The sequence below is a fragment of the Chlamydomonas reinhardtii genome, chromosome 13 (assembly GCF_000002595.2).
Source record: "Chlamydomonas reinhardtii strain CC-503 cw92 mt+ chromosome 13, whole genome shotgun sequence".
Lineage (NCBI taxonomy): Eukaryota > Viridiplantae > Chlorophyta > Chlorophyceae > Chlamydomonadales > Chlamydomonadaceae > Chlamydomonas > Chlamydomonas reinhardtii.
This window is the reverse complement of record NC_057016.1, coordinates 1,566,515-1,591,126: the sequence shown is the minus strand read 5'-3', so window position 1 is coordinate 1,591,126 and position 24,612 is coordinate 1,566,515. Positions and strand designations below refer to the sequence as shown.

Here is a 24,612-nt window from a genome sequence, read left to right as displayed (position 1 = left end):
TATATGTGCAGCTGCCTATCTATGACAAGCTTAGCCGTTTTGAAGGGTCCCTTCGGTCCATAGCCTCCGAGAATTGCAAACTTTGCCCGCTGCGCAGACGCGCCGGGGTTACGCGTGCGGACCAGTTCCTCCTGAAGAGTGATGTAAACTACATGGCGTTTGCATTTCTAGAACGGAACTGGGCGGCGGCCCCGACCCCGGCCTCTCGGCTGCCAGTGCGTTGCTCGGTCGCGCGCGGCACCGCGGCGGGGACTCCTGCCTCGGATGCACCAGAGCACCTGCGACAGTTCAGCATACCGCTGCAGAATCCTCAGAGACGACGTCTCTCATCCGCGGTGGCTGCAAGCGTGCTGCAAAGCCCCGCTGCCCAAACGCAGAACGAGACGGGGCGCATCCTGCTGCTGGACTACAGCTCTGCCGTGGACCCGGCCGGCCCCTCGTCTGGCGAGCTCACTGAAGCCTACTCCCCTTCCGCCTCCCATAGCGCGCTCCCGCAAACTTCAACGACATCACAATCAGCAAGGGCACGTCGGGCCGCCAGCGACGTGGACGTGGCCGCGGACTCCGCCGAGTCCGACATAGAGCTGGAGGAGCAGCGCCACCAGGCCTCCCCCTTCCCCTCGCCGGCCCCCTCGCCCTCCTCTCACTCCTCCTCCTCCTCCTTCACGGATTCCGACCTCCATTTCATGCGTCTGGCGCTGCAGCAGGCGCGCCGCGCCGCCGCCGCGGACGAGGTCCCTGTGGGCGCCGTTCTTGTCGCCGCCGACGGCGCCACAGTCCTGGCGGCCGGCCACAACCGAGTGCACAGGCTGCGCAGCCCGCTGGCGCACGCCGAGATGCTGTGCCTGGCGGCGGGCGCGGCTCGGAGCCGGGCCTGGCGGCTGCTGGGCACCACCCTGTACGTGACGCTGGAGCCGTGCCCCATGTGCGCCGGCGCGCTGATGCAGGTGTGGGGAGGGGAAAGGGGTGGGGAGAGGGGTGGGAAGAGCGGGGAAAGGCGAGGAGAGGTGGGGAAAGGTGGGGAGAGGCCGGGAGAAGTGGGGAGATGGGACGTGGGGAAAGTTGGAGAGGCTGGGGAAGCGGTAGAGGCGGGGAAGCGGAGGAGGTGTGAGTCCGGAGGCCGGAACTCGCAGGTCAGAGGTGCAGAGGTGGGTTGTTCCCATCATCCCATGAGGCAGCGGAGCAACGGAGAGCAGTCCTGAGATGGATCTACATGGGAAGGAGATGGGCAAGTGGGAGGCGGAAGGTCGGGAAGTGAGAGGTGGGAGGTCGAATGGGAGGCGACAAGGGAGGCGGGCCACCTGCTGCCTGCGTATAACATTGTTACATATGTACGGGAAGTGATGGTACCTTTGTAGTTGCCTTGCTGTATGCGGTCTGATTTGCCGGCTTGTCACTGCTTGCCGCAGGCGCGCGTGGGGCGGGTTGTGTACGGTGCTCGGCAGCCGCGGCTGGGCGCCGACGGCAGCTGGGTGCAGCTGTTCCCACAGGCGGCGCCGGCAGCGGTGGCTGGGCGGCAGGCGGGTCAGCAGCAGCAGCAGCAGCAGCAGCAGCAGCAACGAGTGGGGCAGGCGGCGGCGATGCAGCAGGCGGGTCACCGGTGCGGAGCTGCGGATGTGGAGCATGGGCTGTCGGCGGGGCAGGGACTGGGGAACGGAATGGCGCCTGAGGCAGAGCCGGGGATGGTTGCAGGGCGCGCGGCAGGGCAGGGGCCCGAGCCGGAGGCTTGGGGGCGGGAATCATGGCTATCCTCCAGAGCAGCTGCGGCTAGCCTCCACACCAGGCACACCAGGCCGCACCGTCGATGTGCCGACAGCCATACGCCTGCATCACGAGATGTGGAGGCAGCTGTGAATACCGGAGCCGATGCAGGGCCGAAGGCTGCACCTAGCGTTGCTTCAGCAGGCGCCTGCGAGAGGGCCTCAGCTGCAGGGGCCCCTGCTTGGGCAGCAGCGGCTTCTGCTTCTGTGCTGCCGGAGGCGCCGCCGCCGCCGCCACACCCCTTCCACGACAGCATTGTGGTGGAGGGTGGCTGTCTGGCTGAGGAGTGCGCGGACGTGATGCGAGCCTTCTTCCGACGCCGACGGAGAGAGGCCGCTTGAATAGTGACACCGAGCGCAGCTCGCAGCGCAATGAGAGTGTGGGAGTGCGATGGGGACTGGTTAAGGCAGGTTGGCGAATTTCCGTAATGAGAGCATGGGAGAGCATTGGCTGGGTCAGTCTACTGGGACCGTGCTTTGATGTCATGCGGCCAGCGTCGTGTGAAATTGGTTGTGTGGCCATGATGTACATTTGCGTGTTCAACCCGGGTTGGGCTTGGAACGTCTATATGGGGAGATTAGGTCGTACACAGTTTACAGGCACGCACACTTAATAATGTGACTCGCATCCTGCCGTTTGGGTGCCAGCCTGCCAGGCTAAGCAAGTATGGGATTGCTGTACGGCGGTGTCTGCGATAGTGAGTGCCGCAAGGAGACCCGTACCGGTGTTCTCCCCGCATTTGTCAGGCTACTGCTAGGCGAATGGATCGATGGCCACCAGCACAGTGTGTGCCCTATCATGCGCCTTGGCATGTAATGTCAACTTAAGCTACGGTATGTCAAGTTCAGGACATTTCTCCAGATTCCGCCCTATTATTAGACAAAGACGGCGGCCAGCCGCAATGGTTGGGTGTGAAAGATTGGGTCATCGGCTCATCGTCTGGTCTTCAATGGAAGATGTTTGGCCATGGCGTGACGACACGGTACCGGTACGGCAGGGCACCTAGCACAATAGCACGTGCAGAATACGCCAATGCATACTGGATCAACTGCGCAACTGGGTTGGCATGGCAAGCTGCCACAGGTGAAGCAGGTCTGCCGCCTGGAGTCTGGACACAACACGCGCCAAACACGCCGTGTTGAAAACCAGCTAGCCATGGAGGCCTCGCAGTAAAAAAAGCCGCGGCGTGACAGGGGAAACGTGCAGATAACGTGTGAGCCTCGGGTCCCGCCGTGGGGCGGTGGGGCCGGCACCAGAACGGATGGTGCGCGTGCCGCATGGCCGTGTCTAGAAAGTTGCATGGGCAACTGATTGATAAGAGCGCCCAGGCGCTGTTCCGTTTACTTTTTCTTGCACTTTAGGTGCTACAATAAGTCAAGCAAATACAAATGCAGAGCCTGCGTGCCCCCGCCCCTTTCCGGGCTGTGAAGCCTGCTTCGCGGTCCGCGTTCGCGCCCGTGCGTATGCCGGTGGCCACCGCTCGCCAGGTGGCTGTCTTTGCGAAGGTCAACCAGTGGCCTGACCCGGAGTTCATTAAGGAGACCCTGGAGGCCTTCCCTGACAAGGGCATTGCTACTGTGGAGGAGGCTCGGGTAGGCTCTGGCGGGTGTGTTCCCTATGCCTTTAGATGGTAGTTTATAGGTACTGTGATCATGCAGTGCTGTTGGCGGGGCTGCGAGGGGGACGGCGACCGCGCGGTGGCTCACCTGCAAGGATAAGGCCCTTGCCGAAGGGCTCGTTTGCTTGCCAGGGCAGCACGCTGGTGTATAGCGTTAGACATACTAATGATCGGCATAACAAATCGTGAAACCTCAGACGTTAGGGTCAAGTTCCAGATGCCATTTGCGTTCAGCTCGCTTTCTTGGCTGCTTATTGTTTGGCCTGCAGTGCCTTTTCTCCAACGGTGGTTATACCTGGCTGGACGTGCGCTCGGAGCTGGAGAACGAGGAGGTCGGCAAGGTGAAGGGCAGCGTGAACGTGCCCTTCGTGCACCTGAAGCGTGTCTACAACCCGGAGACTCAGGAGCGCGACATGAAGAAGACCCCCAACCCCGACTTCGTTAAGCAGGTGGGCTTGTATTGGGTGAAGGGTTGTGTGTTCCTACGCGAGTGTGGTGTGTAACACAGGTGCGGGGTGAGGGCGAGCCTCTCCCGGTGCGTCGGCGACGCTCCGTGGTCACGCAAGCGCATGTCGTCTACGCCCCCTACGACCCCTTGCAGAATGACCGCTTACAAACCCCGCCGCCCTGTCGCATTGAGCAAAGACACGCGCCACTGAAACTCAACCGCGCATCCCTGCCTCCGTCCATCCCAAATGTCTCCCATCCTCGAATGCCGACCAGGTCGAGAAGCGCTTCCCCAAGAAGGACACCAAGCTCATGGTGGGCTGCTCCAACGGCAAGGCCTACTCCATCGACGCGCTGGAGGCGCTGGAGGATGCGGGCTACGAGAACCTGTGCTTCGTGCGCGGCGGCTACAACGCCTGGTTCCGCATCTTCGACAACAAGTTCGGTGAGTCAGAGGGGCTGGCGGGTTGGGCTGGCGGTTGCTGCAGGGTGCAGTGGGCGGAATGTGTGGGGGCAGGCGTCGGGGCAAATGTCGGGGGTGTTGAATGGTCGGATGGGTGCATCTGACGAAGGGCCTCGCAGTCGGCCGCAAGAAGCAGGCACGGCTGAAGCAGTGAAGCAGTTGATGGGGCATACCATCGCACACTTTTGGGTGTTCACTCTGGCAGGGCAAGTAGAGCTTTGGCTGGGCAATTTCCATCACCCCTCTCACCGACTCAGTCCTTTGCAGGCCCTTGACCATGCTGCTTACCCTCCCCTCCTCCCTATCCTTCTGCTCCTTCCCGCTTCTCACTGCCCTTTCCTCAGCCCGCCGCAACTACGGCGAGTACCAGGAGCGCTACGACGGCTACGACCAGCTGTCCATGGGCGACAGCTGCGGCATCCACGCCTCGGGCGCCGGCTTCGACAAGGTGGACAAGGCCGACCGCTGGTCGCTGCCCGTCTACTAAGCGGCGACTGCTAAGCGGCGACTGCTCAGCGGCGATTCCTAAGCGGCGGCTCTGCTTATGGCGTAGAGGTCTGAGTTTGGGGGCCGGCAAGGGTGGACGGGCATGGGGAGGCGGCTTGTTGTGGCGCTGGCTTCCTTCGCGGGAGCTGGCGGGAGCTGCGGGTTCGGCGGCGGCGCTGGTCCTGGCAGAGCGTGGACTGCTGGCGCGAGCGGCAGCGGCACGGTGTGCAGTCGCTGCACGCGCGGGTGCGGGCTGCACCGGCCGTGATGGTGCAGCCGATGCGGCAGGAGCAAGGAGGGCAAGGCGCTGGCGGCTTGGGTGGCTGGCGGGATGGGGCGCTTCAGACCTGTGACGTGCGCGGAGCCTACGGGCAGCTGCTCGTGCTGGGGATGAAGCGAAGGGATGGGGCATCGTGTGCGTGCGTGTGCAGGAGTGGTTCTGACAATCGAAGTGCGCTGCCAGAAATGGCACTCGGAAGCGTGTGCCTATGCATGCGTGTGAGCTCCGTCGCTGTGGCATGTGATGTGTAAGGGCTTGTTGGAGGATGATGGAGGAGCATGTGGGTCGTATGCCTTTGTGGGACTCGGGAACTGAGGTGTTGGAGCAGGCTTGGGAGAGAGGGTGAGCGTGGGGAAGCCCACTGCAAGACAATTTTGGTGCGAGGATGAGTGTCAAGAGCAGACCGAGCGTTTGTAATGCTTGCAAAGCAACTGTCCCCAACACTCCTACGTGTCTAGTATGATGCAGGAAGGCCTTGCCGCTTCACAACAGCCAGAGCTTATGTGGGCACGGGTGGGAGCCACACACATCGGGACTACGCTTTCCTGCCCCTTGCCATGTTCCATCACGAGCCAGAGCTTTGTTAACGCGGCCATCAGGACCACAGATCGCTGAGGCACGGACCCTCGCAGCACCTTGCGCCGCACAACCTTATGGCACCGCGCCGGCACCAATGTACAGGCGGCCTCCAACCTCACATTCATCCGCCCGTGCGTTCCGCGCTTGATGCCTTGACCATCCCAGCGACCAGCCAAGCCTGAGATCAGAGATTCACTCCTCTGAAGCAGCATGCACGCAGGCAACAGCCCTGCTAGCAACCCCGCCAGCAACCCCACCACCCGCCCTCCGACCCCCCAGGCCCTATATCCACCGTCACAAACAAACACACACCGGTGTCACTCCCAGCAGCGCAGCAGCACTGGCCGTCACGCACGTCACGTCGCGGTCAGATCCAGTCGCCGGGCTCGTCCTCCGCGGGCAGCTTCTCCAGGAACGGGAAGCTGCAGGCGCGGTGGTAGCGCCCGTTGTCCGCCGCGCCGCCAAACAGGCTGGAGGCGGCGCCCACGTGCTGAAGCAGGGAGCGGCCGCTGTCAAACACGGTCACACGCGGGAAGGCACGGGGCGGTTGCTGCTGGTGCGGCTGGTGCGGCTGTGACTCCTGGAGGTAGTTTGTGCTGGTGCTGGTGCTGGGGTTCAAGGTAGGCCTGGCGGCGTCTGCGCTACTGCTGTGTCCGCGGCTGCGCTTGCCGGTGAGGTGCCGGCCTGGGCCACCGGTACCGCCGCCGCCGCCGTTGCTGCCGCCACCGCTGCTACTGCTGCTGCTGTTTCCGTTGCTGTCCTGGTCGGGTGAGATGCCCGACAGTTCCCCCAGACACATCTTCAGGGGCCAGTCCTGAACGCGCAGGAGGTGGGCGGGCGTGCAAGAAACGACGGGGCAAGCGGTTACTTGTAACCCAAGCCCCGTCGGCCCGCGCCGCCTTTGCCTGCTCGTCCCAGCCCATCGCCCGCGTCCACCGCAATCCGTCCTCCGCCCCTGTATCCTAGAACATGCTCGCTGTCGCCTGATCAGCGCCACGCCGCCATGCTTGCTACCAATCACGCAGCGGTTACGCGTACCTTGTACCGCCGCTGTCGTTCATACTTCTGGTCGGTGTACTGCAAGAAGCAAGCCGCAAGCCGCCGCCTCAGCCGCCCGTCACTGAGGTACAAGCCCTGCGCACCCCACCTGTACGGCAGTGTTGGCAGCAGAGGCGGACGGCATGGATCCAGGGGCAACCAGGGTAAAGTGTTAGAGCAGTTAGACACGGGTGGTGGACGGGAATTCGCGTGTGATGGGTGAAGAGCTACGTTTCTTGGAATGAGGTAGCCTGGCACTGCCCGCACACTCTGCATCTTTGGCTCATCCCTGCGCTCTGTAGAGCTGTACAGGTTCTGCCCACACAACCCACTCCTCACTTGTATGTGCGGGGCTTGATGCGGTAGCGCTCAGGGATCGAGGCGTTGACGCTGACCATGACGGCACGCCCCACGCCGCCAGGCTCGTCGCGCCGCCCCGCCCGCGCGCCCGCCGCGTGGCCCGCCGCGAGCACGGCTTCAAACGAGGTGGGCTGCACGTTGCTACACGTCAGCGCGTGCAGGCGCCTTATCTCTGGTAGCGTGCCGAACTTCATGCTGCCGCCCTTCTTCCTGTTGCTGCCGGCGCCTCCGGCCGCAGACTTGCTACTGCGGATGCTGCGGGCATTGCTGCTACTGCTGGGGCCGGGGCTGCTACTGCCGGGGCCGGCCGCGGCAGCGCTAGGAATGCTGGTGCTGAGGTACAACTTGATGGCGAAGGGGCCGCCCCGGGTGCGGCGTGCGGCCTGGGCCACCACGTCATGCAGCTGGCAGGTGGGGAGGCCAGCCAGGCGCGAGTGGGAGCAGGTCAGCGGCGCGGGCCAGAAGGCAAAGGAGGTCAAACACAAATCGATTTGACTATCCGCATTTACTGGTGGCATGGCAATAAGGGGCGTGTTGGCTGTGAGGCCGCTTACGCCTGCAGGCCATACACACACACACACACACACACACACACACACACCGAACCGCACCAGCGGCAGCGGCTGCAGCGGCTCCATCTGACGCCCCTCCGCCCAAAGCCGCCCCTTCAACCACCCACCCCGGGTGCAAACACCCCCCAGTACCCACCTTGCGCGGGAAGTCGTCTACGGGCCACACATCATCTTCGAGCAGCAGCGTGGGCAGGTTGCTCAGGTGCGGGTCGGAGTCATCACCGCCACCGCCACCGCCACCGATATCGCGATCACCGTCAACAGGATTCACCCCTGCCTCCGCCGCCTGCAGCAGGCGCTCCTCCCCTCGCCGGCGCCCGGCGGGTTCGGTGGCGGCTACCGGGCCCTTGACTTGGTTACTGGTGCTGGTGGTGCTGGTGGTGCTGCTGCCGCTAGAGCGGGTGCGGTCTTTGACAACCGCAGTTGCTGCGTCTGCCACGGTCGTCAGCGTTGGAGGTGTGGCGGGGCCGGAAGGTGCTGGAAGGTCCGGGGTCAGAAGTAGCCTGGGCAAGCCAGTCAGCATGGAACACCGATGTGAGGTGGGTGCTAGCGTGTGAAACGATGCAGCGGTCACGCATGCGGCACTAGGCCATCCGTTGCCTTTCATAGTGCCCTTGACACAGCACGCGCGCCATCACCGCTGCCCGTACCCTTTATTTCCCCTTCCCACCCTACCCTCTCCCCCCAACCTCACCGCCTCCCACTGGACGTCAACACTTCAACCTTGTGATGTAAGCACTCCGTCCCCCATGAACGGCTGTACGCCACTCCGCGCAGCCCCCACCCGGCCACCCAGCCGGCCACCCCCCATCCTCCCAACCAACTCAACTGGTAGAACACGTTGCGCGCGCGCATGGACCGCGACCCGCCCTCCATATCGTACAGGCTCAGTCGTACGGCAGTTGGCATGTGTGCTAGGTTGTACAGCAGCGAGTGGCGGGCTAGCAGCGACCCGTCGCTCAGCAGCAGGTGCAGGCGGCGGGCAGCCCCCATGGCGCCGCTCGCCATCAGGCCCACCAGGCACGTGGAGAAGGTGGCGCCGTACTGCGGCCTGTGCACGTCAGGGCGGCGTTGGTGGCATAACGGTTCTGGTGCCGTACACGGTTGCTCCCGGGCGTTACGGTCTGTTTCGAACGTGACGGGGCACGCTCCGGTCCTAACCGTCAGTAACGTTGGCGCCGCCCACCTGGATCCAGTGCTCATGGCGATGTCGTACCGGAACTGTTCGTACGGCGGCACCACCACCACCATCGGATCCGCCTCCCCATGATCCATAGCATCGGGATCCTGGTTCTGCTGCTGCGGGCGCGGCTCCGGCTTCGGCAGCGGTGCGGCGGCTGTAGCCGCCGGCCGCAGCAGCCGTTGTGCGGCCACGCCAGTGTCGTCGCTGATGCCGTCGTGGCGTGCGGTGCTAGCGCTGCTGCTACTGCGGTTGGTCCCATCCACAAGCGCGGGCTGCTGCTTACCCTCGCCGCCTTCACCTTCAGCTCCGCTGCCTGCCCTGGTTGCCGCCAGACGCCGAGCGGAGCTTCCGCTGCTACTGCCGCTGCTAGTTCCGCTGCCACTGCCATCGTTCTCCGTGCTCGCCCGTGCAATATCTACACCCTCTGCGCTAGATTCATCGGAGGCAGAACGTGCTGGAACATTCTTAGAGGTGAGCGGGTGCAGTGCTGCATACTGGCCGGCCTGCTCCGTGCCCTCTGATCGTGCGCGTCCGAGCTGCATTGGGGCCTGCTGCTGTTCCCTGAGGTGCTCTGGTGCCGAGCCGCCAGCATGCAGCGCACCTGCGCCGCTGCCGCGCGTCCCTGCGTCAGCTGTGCGAGTGGCGACTGAGGAAACTCCCGTTGAGAGCATCAGGGGTAGGAGCAAGAGCATCAGCTGCGCGGGTGCGGGGCAGCGGCGGAGCCGACGCGTGCAACTGCCGCCGCCGAGCGCTGCCGCCGCCGCTGCTGCAGCTGCCATGTCAAGTCTTCACCTGAGCCAGGGCAAACGTTATGTAGTCGAGACTCAGCAACGTTCGTAAGTTGTGAGCTGCATTTGCGAGCTGGGACTCGACTTCATTCCAGCATCGCTTCTTCCAATGGAGTTGGGGGGGTGCGGTCCAAGACCGACGGCTGTGGGTTCCCTTGCCTACCTGCCCGCGCCGGCCTGGCTCCAATGGCCCCCTGCATGCCACGGCTTGGCATGACATCATAAAGCTAGCATCGCGGGTTGGTGCGAAGGGCGCCAGGCGCTTCAGTGTGGAATGGGAACTGTCCAGTGCACGCCGCACAGTCAGGTTGCCGAGGGCCTGGGCACGTCAGTTAACTTGTCCTACACCAGAACCTGTCCTAAAGCAGAACAGTCCTTTTTGCGTTCGCTTGCGTGCTACGGTCGGGCATCGTCACGCTAGGTGTTGGCCTGGGCTCCGTGTTGGCGAAGACCAGGTGACCACTTCCGATAGTGTGCCGTGTAACTGGCCCCGGTCCTGTCCTGTGCAGTGTGATGCCCCCCGCCGCCCCTGTTGCCTCCCCGCTGCCTGAATTTGATTCTTTTGCATGCCAGAAGCTGTGGCTCACTGGCATATTGTGCCCTCGTTGATGTGCCGTGTGCAAACCGCTCGCGAGCCCCTGCCGCTGTGCTGTGTCAATTTGCCGGCCACAAGATATATTCGACTGCCCAACGGGTTTGCGCAACGGCTGACGTTAGCGCGATCGCAGAGCATGTGCCCATGCATATGCGTCGTTTCACAAGATACATTCTCGCGTTCTCCCGCGTGTGGTGTGACTGAACGCGAGTGACTGAGCTGCTATCTGCAAGAGGCATTAGGCGCCCGCGCTTACCTGGCGTAACGTGAAATTGAACTCGTTTTTTAGCACGCACTGAGTGCAAAACTCCCGCTTCCGCTTTGGCTGATACATCCTACAAGTAGTTACTGGCCGTCACTGTCAAAAACGGCATGCGGCTCGCTGTAGACGGGCGTCTAGCGGGCCCTGGCCCTGGCACTCATGGGGGCCCGCAGGCTGGGCGGAGGCCCTGCGCACCCGTGCGCGTAGCACCTTCACCAGGTATCAGGTCTCGGAGCGCAGCGGTATGCCAGTGCAGCGCTGGCGGAATTTCGGGGGTCGGGTCCCCGGCCCCGCCTTCGCAGCCATCGCCCGCGGACACCACCGGCGCGCTGACTGATTTGAGCGCGAACCCCCTGGAGGAGGCCTTCGCGACGAGCACTGGGCTCGTGGATGCGGTGCAGCAGGATGAGGCGGAGGTGAGGAACAAAGACAGAGGGGGCTACAGCATACAATGCCAACCTGTGGAGCCCGGACGGCGCGGCGTGGCGTGCCCTTGTGGGGAAGGGCACGCGGCGGCGTGTGGCTGCGTGGCACAGGCGTCGTGCGGCTGGTGGGGCTGGATTCAGCTGGGTCGCATGGAGTGATGCTTGCTTAGGCTGCAGCCCTTCAGGGGCCTCTCGCTGTTGCTCCGGGCAGGTGGAGACGCAGCGGCAGCGGCCTGCAGGGGACGGGAAGGGGCTGGACCTCCAGTAACCCAGTTACAGGGGCAGGAAGGCGGGGACCTTAGTCGCGCCACGGGGAGTCAAGGGCGCAGCCCAGGTGGCCGGGCTCCCCGGCGTGCGTGGCTGGGCCCCTGCGGGGCTGTAGCCCAGGCGCGTTGATAGGGAGCAGGTGCTGCCGGGCCCAGCCCGTTAGCGCGACGCTGGCGTGGCCCCTACAGCGTGTCGCCAGCCGAACTATTATCCTTGTAACGGTATCCATTATGTGCGGACGCAGCATCAGTGTGCCTGCGTAACAGCTATCGTACGACAAGACCGACGCGGGGGCCCGTCTGTTCCCTGCACTGCCCTGTCCATGACCAGACATGCGCCATGGAAATCCCTTCGTCCTGCTCCCCACCACAGATCGACTTCCTGGGTGAGAGCACGGAGGGCAACCTGCACCTGCACCTGGTGGACAGCCTGAGGAAGGGCAAGGTGGGGAGGGCGGAAGCGCGGCATGTGTGTGTCTGTGTGTGTATGTATGCATGTATGTTTGTGTGTGTGTGTGTATGTGCGGACTGTCCTGATACTGATCCACTGACCCACTCAGCACGCTGCCTCGGGGTGCTGGTTACATCGCTGCCTTGCCCCGGGCTGGTGCTGCAGGTGGGTGTGATCAACGTGTTTGGCATGCAGCAGCTGGACGACATCTACGACCTGCCGCTGGCCAAGCTCAAGGCGGCAACACAGGTGGGCGGAGGGGTGGTTGGGGGTGGGGGTGGAAGGAGCGGGTGGAGAGATGGGGTTGAGGTGTGGGTGTTAAGGGTTGGGGTTGGGGTGGGTATGGAGGGCGTGTGTGGTGGTGGTGGTGGTGGTGGCTGTGGGAGTTGGGGTGGGTGTGGGAATGGGCGGGGGGCACAGGTGGACGCACGAAAGTGGGTTCCAGGCATGCCTACCGCTACGCAGATCACACCGCTACCACCCACCCATCTTGCTTCAGTCCCGACACACGCCACACACCGCGCTCCACCGCTTCTACCTCGCCCTCCTCTCACCCCCCCCCCCCCGGATTGGCCATGGTTTCTTGTGGAACTTGAACGAACTACCAGCCCCACCCCAACCCCAACCCCATCTGCCCCGCTGCAGTCTGTGCTGGACGTGCTGGACGTGCCCGAGTCCTTTCCCGACGGCAACCCGCAGCGGGCCATCTACTGCAGCCGCACACTCAACCTCAGGAGCATCAAGGCCATCGGTGGGGCGGCTGGGGGGTGAGGGGTGGGCAGAGAGGGGGCTGGGGCTGGGGCAGGGTGCGGTGCGGGTGTGTGGGGGGCTGGACACTTGGGCTGGATTACGTTGGGTTGGCTGGGTTGGGGTGGTGGGGTCGCGGCATGTGACCGAGCCCGGCAGGGGTACGGGCACAGGGGCCTGCGTGCATCTGGGCCGCGGACGTGAAGGGACCTCAGCAACCTCTATCGATGCCAATCACCCACTTGCCGCATTGCGGCCGGTAATCTGACGCCCACTTGACCCCCGCGCACGTGCGTGGCACCGCCCGACCGCCGACCGCGCTCCTGCTGGTCCACGTCACACCGCGTCCACCCCCATGCGGCTCGTGGTGCAGGCTATGACATGGTGAGCGGCGAGCGGGCGGGGGCGGGGGCTGGGGCTGGGGCTGGGGCTGGGGAATGTTGGCTAGCGGGCTGGAATGTTGGCTAGCGGGCTGGATACATAGCCGGGCACATCACCTCAGCTGCTCCCCTGCTCACCTCCTCTGCGCCGCGCCCCACCCCACCATAGCCCGCCAGCATGCGCCCCACCCGGCTTCTTTGGGATTTGGCAGCCGCTTTGCAAGAATAAATAACCACGCGCGTGCGGTCCCTTTGCTCTGTAAACACACGCCGCCCATTCCATCTTCCTGCAGTCTTCAGTGCATCCTGTATCGCATTTACAACATCCTTGCACTCCCCCCCGCCCCCTCCCCCCTCAACCCCGCCTCAGGACTACACGCTGATCCACTACGACGTGAACGCCTGGGAGGGCCGCGCCTACGAGTACGGGCTGGAGACGCTGAGGCAGCAGGGCGTGCCGGTGGACGGTGAGGGGAGGGGGGGCAGCAGGAGCGGGTGGGTGGGGGGCGGCAGAAGGGACGGGGACTGGGACTGGGGCCGCCCCGGGAATTACAACAGGCGGGGGAAGGCGGAGGAAGGCGGAGCAAGGCGGAGGGCGGACGGTGGAGGGCGCACAGCATTCTGCAGCCCTGCCCAGCCGCCCGGTCAGCCTGGCCTGTGCGGCGTGTTGATGCGGCTGCGACATGACTCGCACGAGCCAGGATGTGATGTACACAATCTTGATCACCGTCGCGACCCGGCCTTCCAACTCACCGCGTCCTCCCTCTGCCTCCTGCCTCTGCCACGCCCATCTCGCCGGTCCTCAGGTCTGCGCTTCGACCCAGACCTGGTCATCCGCGGTCTGATCATGGACAAGGAGTTTGGCAACCTGATCAAGGTGGACAGATTCGGGTGAGTGTTGTCGTGTAGACGTCAGCATTACGAGTTGTTTATTTGGAACCTGAGCATTCGCACTGAGAGCTGTCGTTTCGGCTGCGTTTACGCGGGCGGGGGCGACGGGCGCAGGGGATCATGTTTCCTAGCTCGTTGCTACCCATGTGTCCCTCGCACACGCGTCCACTGCAATTCCATTCACACCCTGGACCCCCCTCGCGTATGAACACACGCCTCCAACGCCGCCACAGTCTTGTGAAGCGCGCCATGCACGGCACGCGGATGCTCAACTGGCAGGTGCGTCGACAGCACTGCTGGTGGGGGTCGGGTGAAAGGTTAGCGGTACATGTTATTGTCCTTTCCCAACAGCATACAACAACATTCTCATGAGCGTTGCGCCGCATGCTACAAACTGTCCTGCGTGCCTCTTTCCCTTCTCACACAGACACACAAAGCTGTACATGCACACATATGCAAATACACATGCTTGTGTTTGAATCTTTTATTCCGACCCGCACACGCACGCGCACACGGCCCGCAGGAGATCCGCGAGCTGTACGGTCGTGAGGTGGTGAACCTGCGCAACGAGGGCCGCTGGGTGTTCCTCAACACACTGTTCAGCGTCAGTGAGGCCGTCATGTACATGCAGGTGGGTGCGTGGGCGTGTGTGGGCGTGTGGGTGGGGGGGGGGTGGGGGGCGTGGGTGTGTTTTGGGAGGACTGTGTTGAAGTGAACAAGACGCGCAGGAGAGTGTATGGGACGACTATGTGTGTGACACCAAGTGTGCTCGGCGACTGGGGGAGGGCCACTGCGCACGCGGGGAGACGTGTATGTGCGGGTGTGGGTGTGTATGTGCCATGTGCGGCAGCTGGTAAACCCAAGGCCCCTGAGGCTGCCCCAGCCGCCGCTCCGTGGGAATTGGTTCACTGTTGAATCCCTCGCCCACTCCCCATACACACGCAGCTGGTGGACCGACTGGACCTGGGCATGTTCCAGGTGCGTGAGTGGGTGGGTGCGTGCGTGCGTGCGTGCGTGCGTGCGTGGGTGGGTGGGTGGGTGGATGGGTGGGGTATGGCGTTGCGCGGCTTGGCTAGGGATAGGGCGGGGTAAGGATAGGCCGGGCGGGGCGTGCGCGCAGCACGCAGTCTAGTGGGTGTTGATCATACGTCGCCCCCAGCACGTACACACACGCTTATCTACCCCCGCCTGCTCCCACTTCTTCTCCCCGCGTTCCTCTCCCCTCCCCCCAAACTTGTGCAATACGGTAACCTCCCCATTCTCTACGTGGTAATTATTGCGCTCCCCATGCACGGCTACCTCCTTCCCTTTGCTACTTAACTGTTCCTGGCTACGCCTTCACTTCTTGAATAAACATGAATGTAACTCCCCCCCAGGTGGGTACTGGCAACATCAGCTACCAGGCGCTGTACGGCATGGTGAGCAAGGCGCTGTACCGCACACACGTGGAGGGGAAACTCAAGGCCGAGATCATCCAGGTGCGCGTGCCGTGGCGTGCGTGCCTGTGCATGTCTGGGAGGGGGAGGAGGATAAGAGGGACAAGGGACGAGGGCAATAAGGAGGAGGAGAGATGCGGTGCCGTATCTCGGAACACTGTCGTACTGTGTGGGCTATGAATGGCAATGTACGGTTATGTATTGTTTCGAAACCCCTGCTGTGCATGGAGGATCGTTTCGCGTCCCCTGTCAGCACACGTGCATTGCGCCGCACATCAGTTGTGCCTGAATCCCAAACCCAAATCTGAGACGCCTCCTGCCCTCCTTACCTCCGCCCCTCTCCCTCCCCCCCCGCCCCCCCCCACACGCACGTCGCCTCCCCGTCCCTCCCACCACCCCGCAGGCTCCGGAGCGCTACGTGGAGTTGGATCCGGAGATGGCGCAGACGCTGTTGGACCAGCGCGACAGCGGCAAGCAGCTGCTGCTCATCACCAACTCCGACTACGAGTACACAAACAAGGTGGGCTACAGAAACACAGCGGGATGGGGGTTAAAGGAGAATGGCCGGCTGGGGGGCATCAGGGCACGCGCGCGAAATGTTGGCGTCCCTCCACGCGGCATGTTACGTAGGGTGTAGGTGTAAGTGCAGCTCAACGCCCTGCCGCTTTCCTTTCTGCGTTTCTCAACCCGTTCACGCCACGCCCTCGCACGCACCTCGCATGCACAGCGTCGCCCCCTTCCCCCATGTGCTTCCTACTTTCTTAACACGCCCAAACACCACCTTTCACCCCCATGTACCTGGCTACGCCTTCGCTTCTTCTCAATTATCATTATCGTAACCCCACTCCGCCCCCGCCCCCGCCCCCGCCCCCGCCCCCGCCCCCGCCCCCGCCCCCGCCAGATGATGTCGTTCGCCTACGACCCTTTCCTTCCCAGCGGCATGCGGTGGCGCGACCTATTCGACATGGTCATCGTCATGGCACGCAAACCCGACTTCTTCAACTACAACATGTCGCTGTACGAGGTAGGAGGCGTGGGCAGGATAAGCGCGAGGGAGCATGGGAAGGAATTGCTTCACCACTTTCAATAATAATAGTAAGAAGACGCATGACAGGACGCATTTGCTGAGGACAGGGGTGGGGTGGGGGTGTGGGAGAGTTGCGGAGTACGGTACACCGCGTGCACAGCATGAGGGCACAACGTGGTGGTGCGCTTGGCAGGTCCGGGGCCGTACGTTATGCGCCTGACTTAAATGACGTTGTTCCTCACACAATTCGAGGCAGCCGAACACCTAAACGAGTAAGGCACACGAGTGAGGGGTCTGCCATGTATATGTAACGGCCGACCGCCAACCGCCGCCTGCCATCCCCACTCGCCGCAACCGCCTCCTGTACCCCCATCCACCCCCCGCCCCTGGTGCTGTCCAGGTGGTGACGCCCGACGGGCTGATGCGGCCAGTGCTGGGCGCGTGCAAGGGCGGCCTTTACTGTGGCGGCAGGTGGGCGCGTGCGACCTGGACTGGCACTGCTGGGCACTGGTCGGGCGGGGCGGGCGCGTTGAGTCTAGAAAAAGACATGAAAGCCCAAGTGTGTGTGTGTGCTGGTGTGTGTTGTCTGTGTGTGTGTGTGTGTGTGTGTGTGTGTGTGTGTGTGTGTGTGTGTGTGTGTGTGTGTGTGTGTGTGTGTGTGTGTGTGTGTGTGTGTGTGTGTGTGTGTGTGTGTGTGTGTGTGTGTGTGTGTGTGTGTGTGTGTGTGTGTGTGTGTGACGGCCATGAAGACAGCGGCCCGCGTGTGTGCGGGGTGGAGGCACGAGGCACATGCTCACATGCAGAGCTTCTGCCGTGCACACCACCCTCGACGCCCACAACCGCGCGCCTACTGAACAGCAGCCCCAACCCCCTTGTGAGGGATGCGTAACCCATATCCTTCACCACCATCACATTTTTACCACTCACTCCCACGACCATTTTATCTACCTTTTGACCTGGCTGTTGCTTGCGTGTGTCGGTGCAGTGCCCGCATGGTGGAGAAGGCTCTGGGTGTGGAGGGCGACGACCTACTGTATGTGGGCGACCACATCTACACGGACGCGGCCCTGGCCAAGATAAACTTCAGGTGTGTGTAATAGTCAGGAACAAAAGCTGGGAGTGTGTGTGGGGCAGGCGGTAGCCATTCATGGAGAACGGAATAACCCGCAAGTTGCAAGTGCTCGGGGGGGGGCTATCCAGTGGACACAGCATTCATTTGTGTCGCGTGGTTACCTGGCGTGAGGCGGCGTGAGGTCCAGGCATGATTAGACGTGACTCGTTCTACGACGCCGGCGGCGGTGGCAGTGGCGGGTGTGGCTGGTGTGGCTGTCGTACGCACGTGTCCGCCACTTGCGCTGCGGAGTTCAGCGCTTGAGCGCTCACCGATCCAATCATCCCGTGTGACACGCGACGTCACCCCATGCGCATCACGCGCACACCGGCGCGTGCACCTCCTCGCGTGCTCCCTGCGTCTCTTTAGCCGCCTCCAGGCACACACACATGGGGACCCGGCCAGCTTCTGGACACAGCACACGCCGCCGCCGCCGCCGCCGCCGCCGCAGGTGGCGCACGGCGCTGGTCATTCGGGAGCTGGAGCTGGAGATCGACGCACTGGCCCGGGGCCGCCCGCACCGGGACGCGCTCAAGGTGTGGGGACGTCAGAGAGCAGCAGCAGCAGCAGCAGGGGGGCAGCAGCAGGGAAGGGAGCAAAAGCAGGGGGGCAGTGGGGAAGGGAGCAAGAGCAGGGAGCAGCACGGAAGGGAGCAGCAGCAGGGAGCAGCACAAGGCCGCGGGGGCGGCCGGCATGCGGGATGCTGGGGTTGAAGGATGGCGGCTGAAGCCAGTTGGGTTTGGGGCGTGTGTGAACATGACGCCGTGTTACAGCAGGGTGGCCCCCCCTGCCTGGCTGCTCATGCGGTGCTGACGTAAGCGTTTCATCACCACACCGTACCCGCACGGTCACAACAGGAGCTGATGATGAAGAAGGAGCTGATTGGTGACGTGTTCAACCAGCTGCGGCTCAGCCGCCAGGTAGGAAGACAGAAGGGAGCGGGAGGGGAGATCGCAAGCAAGCCGCAGCTTTACCGGAAGTCGCAGCACGGGGGCGGGTGACGCGCCTTGGCAGTGGCAGGTAGCCCTGGCAGGCTCGCGGGTTAGCTCGTGTGTTCAGGTGCCAGCCAGTATGCTGACGTTCCCCGTGCAGCCCGGAAGTACACGCAATGCCCATCTTCCCGCCCCCGTCTTCTCTGTCCCCATCATCACCGCCACCTGCACCTCCACGCCCCCCCTGTATTACTGTTCTACGCCTTCACTTCTTCACGGTCACCCCTCCCCCAAAACATACACGCACACAGCGCTGGGTGCACGGCCACACCGCCAACGCCTCCTTTGAGGACGAGGAGGGCATCAACGAAACACTGGCGCAGGTGGGGCACCTGGGGCGCCTGGGCAGGAAGGGGGGGAGAGGGCATCAACGAAACACTGGCGCGGGTAACACTGGCGCACCTGGGCAGACAGGGGGCGAGAGGGCGGCAGGTGCTGCGCGATAGGTCAACACCGCCGGGGCGGTGCCGGCGCATTCCGCCCCCGCCACAACACTGCTATCGTCCAACTACACATGAGCACATACCGCCTCACATGACAATCGTGTTTCCGGCTCCCTTCGCGCCTACCTGTTCAACTCCTGTCCTGCACACGTACCTTATGCACCCCACCCCCTTCACGATTCTCCGCCGCCCCCCCCCCCGTCACGTCAGAACTTCATCCTTATCTTAATCCATGCTTGAATCACTCCGCCCTCCGTGAACGGCTGCCCTTATATTACATCGCCGCAGCTGCTGATGGTAATGGAGCACCTTGACGACCGCATTGGGCCGGCGTTGGAGCGGGACGGCGAGCACTTCAACAAGCGGTGGGTTGGGAGAGGGGTTGCAAGGATTGGTACAGAGAAGTGTAGCGAAGTAGGGGGGGAGGACAGGGAGGTCAGCTGCCAGCTCTGGAGGCGGATGGATGCAGCTGAGGAGGGAGTGGGAGGGACCTGGGGAGGGGGAACTGCAAGTCGGCGAGGCAAAGAAGGCGCGACTTTGGAAGCTGTGGGTTACGGCACAAGGTGGAAAGGGGCATTGGCGTTTGGGAAGCGAGCGGGCAAGGCTTTGCGATCCCTGATGCCGCTTCCAGGAGCCCAGTGCCGAAACGCCAATTGCGTAGTCACGGAGCGCCAACCCGGGTGTGCCTGGGCCTTCGCGCTTGAACCCATGCCTGACCCCTCTGCGTTACCCCCATTCCCCCGGCACCCTGCCGTACCACCTGGCCCCGCTCCCCCCCCCTCGCGGACATCTGGTCCTGCTACGCCTTCACTTGTTAAATAGTCATGAATGCAACCCCCCGGCCCCCTCCCGCCCTTCCCACCCTCCGCAGCTGGGGCTACCTGTCCCGTGCGGGGCTGAATGACAAGTCGCAACTCAACCGGCAGATTGAGAAGTACGCCGACATCTACACATCTCGCGTGTCCAACTTCCTGCGCTACACGCCCTACAGCTACTTCAGGTGTGTGTGTTCGTTGCGTTGCGTTGTTACGACACCCTGTGAGTAGTGGCGCGGTCGCGGTTGCCGCTCAGGCCGACACGGCTGCGTCACGTGGGCGTGCGTGTGGGGAAGGCACGAAATGTTGTGGTGAAGGGGCTCCACACGGCACCAATCCCGCCAGCATACACGCGCGTTATCCATAGAGCCTCCTAAGAAGGTTGACACTCACGAAACCGCCTGCTGCGCTCGTTGAAACACCTGTCCACAGGTCGCCGTCGCAGTCGCTCGCACACGACCGCAACCTCACGCGCTACTACGAGCGCACCTACGTCAAGAAGCAGCAGCAGGCCGCCGCCGCGGCCGCCGCCGTAGCAGCCGCGGCTGGCGGGGTCGGCGTGGTCGCGGGCGATGGCGGGGGCAACGGCACGCACAGCAGTAGCAGCAACGGTTCCAGCAGCAACGCTTTCAGCGTGTCGATCCACGTTGGATCCAACGGCTACAACCCGTACGACCCCAACGACCCGGATTCGGATCCGGAGCACGAGCAGGATGTGGTGTAGTTACAGCACGAAAGTACTGGGACCCAATGAATCCAGCGAGGTGGAGGCGGCACCCTGGATGTGCTGGGGTGTGGGCATGTTGCAGCTTGGCACAGCACGGCGGCTGACTACGCGGGAGGCTGTACAGATGGGTATTTGCAAAGTTTTCACGAAGGCTGGATGCAGCTAGGAGCTGAGACGCAATTGAGGGCGTTGGGGGCGCAGCACGGGAGTAGCCTTGCACCGCACAGTCTGCGGCAACATCTGAAGTGATTTCTCACGACTGCATTAAGCCTAGCTAAGGGGATGCGCGATGTGGCCTGGCACGGCACGCCCAACGGCACGCAGTGTCGCTGGCACGCTCAGACATGATTCATGTGAGACTTGAAAGGAAGAGCCAGATAAAAGATGCGCTGACGCGTGAGGCTGGGGTATGCGCTATTGCTTGTTTTGTCGATATTGCCGCAAGTACTTGAGCATGTCCTGTGCTGCCATCGTGTGGGGTGACTAGTGAGCCTGGTAAGTGTTTGTCGACATGGGATCGCCGCCGCGCGTGTATATTAGCATTGATCGGTGGTGCAGCTGAGTATGCTCGTGCATAGATGAGTGTGTGTTGGGGTGTGTCTTTGGGGGGCAGAAGTCCGGCCCGTACGGAGGAATGAGCTTGGCAACTGCAACCAGCCAGGCCATTGACACAGCATGCAAGGTAGGGCGCGGTCGTGAGCATTGTACTAGGCCTTGAGGGCTGCCGTGCGCGCCACGGAACTGGACACGTGGGTTGCAGCTGTGCGGCACGCATTGGGGTGAGCGGCACGGCGGGCAGTCAGCGGATTGAATGGACTTTGGGCGCGTAGGGCAGGCGGCCGCTCGGCTCGGCCGACGGATCGATGAGAACCCCACGTGGATGTGTGGCCGCCCTGGAACCATGGGGCGCAATGTTGCGTCGCAGCACATAGTGTGTAGCAGGAAACGCCGTAAAAGGACTTTAGACGACCTGGGGCGTTCCTTAGGGTGTGTGGGACTTGCGCGCCGTCAGGCCTTCCTCCCACATGCGGTAGTGCAAATCGGGCTCGCACAGCTGGGGTTGAGGCGCGGAGCAATTGGGTGGGGCGGGCGGGCATGGCTAGAATGGGAGGGTACGGGCCTGTCTGTGGGTGCCTGCTTCTGTGCCATGTGCATTGCAATGACATTGGCCGCTCGAGTGCCTTGGCGGGTTTGCGCCGCGCATCCCCCCACGCCCTCCCCGTGTGAAGCAAGCGTCATTCGACCGCATGCTGCAAACAGCCAGGGGAGGTAACAGCACGTCAGCACTCTTGCCGCCGGAAAAGCCAGCAGCTCAGCTACGAGCCCAGCACAGCACCCAGCCAGTCGCAGCGCTCGTATCTCCCTTCCCCTCTGCCTGCATCAGCACTGGCCATCATATACACCTTCACCTGCAACATTGTTGCGTCTACCCACTTTCGGCACCGACTACCAACTTCCAACAACCCTGGCAGGGAGAGGCTGCCCCTTCAAATCTTTCATCCCGAGGGGCTTCTGTCCTATGTTCACCATGTGCGCTCAGCACGCGCGTCATTCACCCCCACGTGCACCACCTCCAACGGCACTGCCTGTGCCAGCAGCGCTTGCGTAACCCAGGGGACCCCAGCGCCCCGCGGACCCGCCATCTGTAGACACAGGCTACTGCTGCTACTGCAGCTACTGCTGCTGCTGCTGCTGCTGCTGGGTGCCGTGGTGGGCATGGTGGTGGTGGTGGTGGTGGTGGTGGCGGAGGTGCGGCTGGGGAATGGGGATGCCCACCGGGCTACCCGCAGCGCTGGAGACCTCGCCACCTGCACCGCCCGCTGCCGCACTCGCGCCCAAGAGGCCCGCCGCCGCCCCTGGAGCCACTGAACCTGCCGAGCCCGCCGCGATTGGCGCCACAGCAGCAGCGGGCGGGCTGGCGCCGACTGCGCCACCGCTCTTGGGCGCAGACCCGAACAACCCACTCCTCGGCGGGCTGATGCCAAACCCGAATCCGAAACCGGGCTTCGGCGGGCTTGAACCGCCGGCCGCCGGCAACGGCCCCAGAGCCGCTGCTGATTTTGCACGTGCATTTGCACCACTGCCTACGCCGCCACCGCCACCTGCAGCCGGCGCAAGGAGTGATCCCGCAATGCCTTGCGTGACGGCTCCGCCGTCGGCGCTGTTGAGCGGCGGCGCCGCTGCCGCATGACCGGCGTGTGTTGCCGCCACTGCCGCGGCGGCGGCAGCTGCAGTGGCGGCCGCACCCGGCGGGGCGGCGGCGACGGCATTATGGTGTGGGTGGTGGAGCTGGTGGAGGCGGTCCAGGGGGATGGCACCCATGCCGCCCAGCCCCAGAGTGGTCAGGGCGCTGTGGCTGTCGGTGTGCGGTATGCCGCCGCCGCCGCCACCGCCGCCGCCGCCACCACCTGCGGTGCCGGCGCCTCCGGCTGCTCGGGCCAGGGTGCCGGGGTTGCCCGAGGTGTCGCGCGCGCTGAAGAGCGCAAACACGGCCTGTGGGAGGAAGCAACGGGTCGCACACACACACACACACACACACACGCGGTAAGTTGGTAGGTAGTGTTAAGTAACTCAAGCGCCGTCGTCGGGCGGGCTTTCGTTCCCTTTTTTAGACACACATGCACACACACAGCTCCGTGTCAGTTTCGTCGCCAGCCGTAAGGGTGGCCTACAGCCGTGGACCGGGACTCTTGGACGGGCATGGCGCCGCACGCACGCCTTCCCAAGCAGCTCCCCCACGTGCCGGCGTTGCCGTACGCACGTACCTTGAGCCGCTCCGGCAGCGCCTGGCTCATCTCCATCTTGGCATCCACCGCCGACTTGGATTGCTCGTTGTCCACGTATCTGTGCGCGTGTGTGGGCGAAAGGTAGGGCGTGGGAGCGAGCGAGGGAGTGTGAGCGAGCGAGGGTGAGGGCGAGGAAGGGGAATGCGTGTGGCGTGGTGGCACAAACCTAGGCCGCCCCGCCCCGCCTCCCCCTTGTATCTTCGTGACTGGATGGCCTGGATGGTATGGTGATTTCATTGGGCCCGGGCACATACCCCCCCTAGTTTGGGCTGGTATTTACAACCCCCCTTTGTCAAAGCACAGGCCACGCTCTCGTCCTCTCTCAACTGCATTGGGTTCGGTTTAATGTGGGCTGGTATCTACACCCCCCGCCCCTCGCTTCTCATTGCTCACTGGTCTGTCTCGTCCATGATCTCCACCCGCAGCAGCTCCTCGATGACGTCCTCAATGGTCAGGATGCCCAGCGGCTGACCCGCCACCGCCAGATGATCCTGCGGGGCGGCGGGGACAGCATTACGTTTTGAGTGCACGTGTAAACTGGACAACAAGGCATCGGGCGCAACAAACCTACGTGTGTTAGAGACGAGGTAGGTAGGGAGATCAGAGAGACAATCCAAATGCCATACGCACATTATCGTACCCTCTCTCTGTGCGCCTTCCTTGCTTACACACACGCTTCTTTCTTCCGCCCCTCGTGCGCTGTCCGAACAGCAATTCCGGCGTTCGAACACCTTCACCAACCTGCCTTAACACTGTCCCATCGCACGCCCCTTGCGTGCTATCCTAACACACCCCATCCACACAGGCCACCCGGCGCCGCCGCCGTACCTCCAGTTGGTCCTCAAGCACTTCAAGCGCCTCAATGAGCGGCGCGTTGTCCTCCTTGCTGCCGCCGCTACTGCTGCTGCTACTGCTACTGCTGCTACTGCTCGAGCTGCTGCTACTGCTGCTGCTATGGCTGCGGCCGCCATCACTGTCTGCGCCGTCGTCGCTGCCGCGGCGACTCACGGGGCGACTGCCACGGCGCGACGCCCGGCGCGAGCCCCGACGCGACCTCCGCCGCAGCTTGAAGCGCCCGCCGCCGCCGCCAGCACCGCCGGCGGCCTCGTGTGTCGCCGGCGTGGCAGCGGCGGACTGGGTAGCCGTGCACAAAGCTGTTAACGGCGACTTCTGAAGAGGATGAGGCGGCGGCGTGGCTGCTGCTGCGGCGGCGGCGGCGTTGTCTGCATTCAAGGCCGCAGCCTTGCCCAGTGGACTGTCCCAAGTGCCGTACGGCTGGTCCTCCGTGCTAGGGCAGTCGGTGCGGGCGGTGTGGTTGCTGGCACCGTCGGGTCCGGCAGACGCAGACCACGCCGTGTGTGCTGAGCCCTCCTTGCCACCGCCCGATCGCTTGCCGCAGCCACTGCCCTTCTGCTTTGCGCCCTCCTCAGGGCTTGCACCAGCAGCACCCATAGCGGCGCCGCCGCCGCCAGCTGCAGCGGCGCCACCCTCGCCGGTCTGCTGCTCCCCCTCGCCGGCTCTCACACCGCCGCCGCCGCTGCTTCGAACGTGGCTGCTGTGCTTGTGGTGGTGCTTGTGGTGATGATGGTGCTTGCGCTTGCTCTTGCCGCCGCCTGGCGTGAGCAGGGACTTGACGGCCTGCAGGCTGAAGGCCCGGGAGGCCTTGCCCAGAGGCGGCGCCGG

The 24,612-nt window shown here is 63.5% G+C and overlaps 5 protein-coding genes across 5 annotated transcripts in view; 3 read left to right on the top strand and 2 right to left on the bottom strand.

Moving 5' to 3' along the window:
• Positions 1 to 17: 17 nt before the first annotated feature.
• Positions 18 to 2,823, top strand: CHLRE_13g573300v5 (uncharacterized protein). Its single transcript, XM_043069411.1, has 2 exons — positions 18 to 947; positions 1,410 to 2,823. Exons 1-2 carry the CDS (start codon positions 153 to 155, stop codon positions 2,100 to 2,102), a joined length of 1,488 nt encoding a protein of 495 aa, XP_042917386.1. The 5' UTR covers positions 18 to 152; the 3' UTR covers positions 2,103 to 2,823.
• Positions 2,824 to 3,097: 274 nt separating this feature from the next.
• On the top strand, positions 3,098 to 5,484 carry CHLRE_13g573250v5 (uncharacterized protein). Its single transcript, XM_001693701.2, has 4 exons — positions 3,098 to 3,353; positions 3,649 to 3,828; positions 4,103 to 4,271; positions 4,634 to 5,484. Exons 1-4 carry the CDS (start codon positions 3,150 to 3,152, stop codon positions 4,774 to 4,776), a joined length of 696 nt encoding a protein of 231 aa, XP_001693753.1. The 5' UTR covers positions 3,098 to 3,149; the 3' UTR covers positions 4,777 to 5,484.
• A 101-nt stretch (positions 5,485 to 5,585) lies between these two features.
• On the bottom strand, positions 5,586 to 10,267 carry CHLRE_13g573200v5 (uncharacterized protein). The gene is made up of 7 exons (XM_043069410.1): positions 9,739 to 10,267; positions 8,791 to 9,579; positions 8,434 to 8,655; positions 7,741 to 8,107; positions 7,012 to 7,436; positions 6,673 to 6,781; positions 5,586 to 6,448 (listed from the first exon to the last, which is right to left on the bottom strand). The coding sequence occupies exons 2-7, from the start codon at positions 9,327 to 9,329 to the stop codon at positions 6,002 to 6,004; spliced, it is 2,109 nt and encodes a 702-aa protein (XP_042917385.1). The 5' UTR covers positions 9,330 to 9,579; positions 9,739 to 10,267; the 3' UTR covers positions 5,586 to 6,001.
• A 103-nt stretch (positions 10,268 to 10,370) lies between these two features.
• On the top strand, positions 10,371 to 21,313 carry CHLRE_13g573150v5 (uncharacterized protein). Its single transcript, XM_001693700.2, has 21 exons — positions 10,371 to 10,848; positions 11,497 to 11,568; positions 11,740 to 11,823; positions 12,220 to 12,325; positions 12,695 to 12,705; positions 13,072 to 13,168; positions 13,508 to 13,592; positions 13,826 to 13,871; positions 14,116 to 14,223; positions 14,538 to 14,570; positions 14,969 to 15,070; positions 15,432 to 15,548; positions 15,930 to 16,052; positions 16,456 to 16,526; positions 17,041 to 17,142; positions 17,618 to 17,702; positions 18,024 to 18,086; positions 18,410 to 18,481; positions 18,890 to 18,966; positions 19,473 to 19,601; positions 19,849 to 21,313. Exons 1-21 carry the CDS (start codon positions 10,543 to 10,545, stop codon positions 20,138 to 20,140), a joined length of 2,181 nt encoding a protein of 726 aa, XP_001693752.2. The 5' UTR covers positions 10,371 to 10,542; the 3' UTR covers positions 20,141 to 21,313.
• Positions 21,314 to 21,315: 2 nt separating this feature from the next.
• The window catches only part of CHLRE_13g573100v5 (uncharacterized protein), an 8,773-nt gene continuing 5,476 nt past the window's right edge, over positions 21,316 to 24,612 (bottom strand). Inside the window, exons 15-18 of the mRNA XM_043069409.1 lie at positions 23,758 to 24,612; positions 23,323 to 23,420; positions 22,909 to 22,987; positions 21,316 to 22,636 (exon numbers count right to left, since the gene is read on the bottom strand). The exon at positions 23,758 to 24,612 is cut by the window's right edge and continues 168 nt beyond it. Coding sequence (XP_042917384.1) covers positions 21,818 to 22,636; positions 22,909 to 22,987; positions 23,323 to 23,420; positions 23,758 to 24,612 — 1,851 coding nt within the window. The 3' untranslated portion in view covers positions 21,316 to 21,817. The remainder of the gene's footprint in view (positions 22,637 to 22,908; positions 22,988 to 23,322; positions 23,421 to 23,757) is intronic.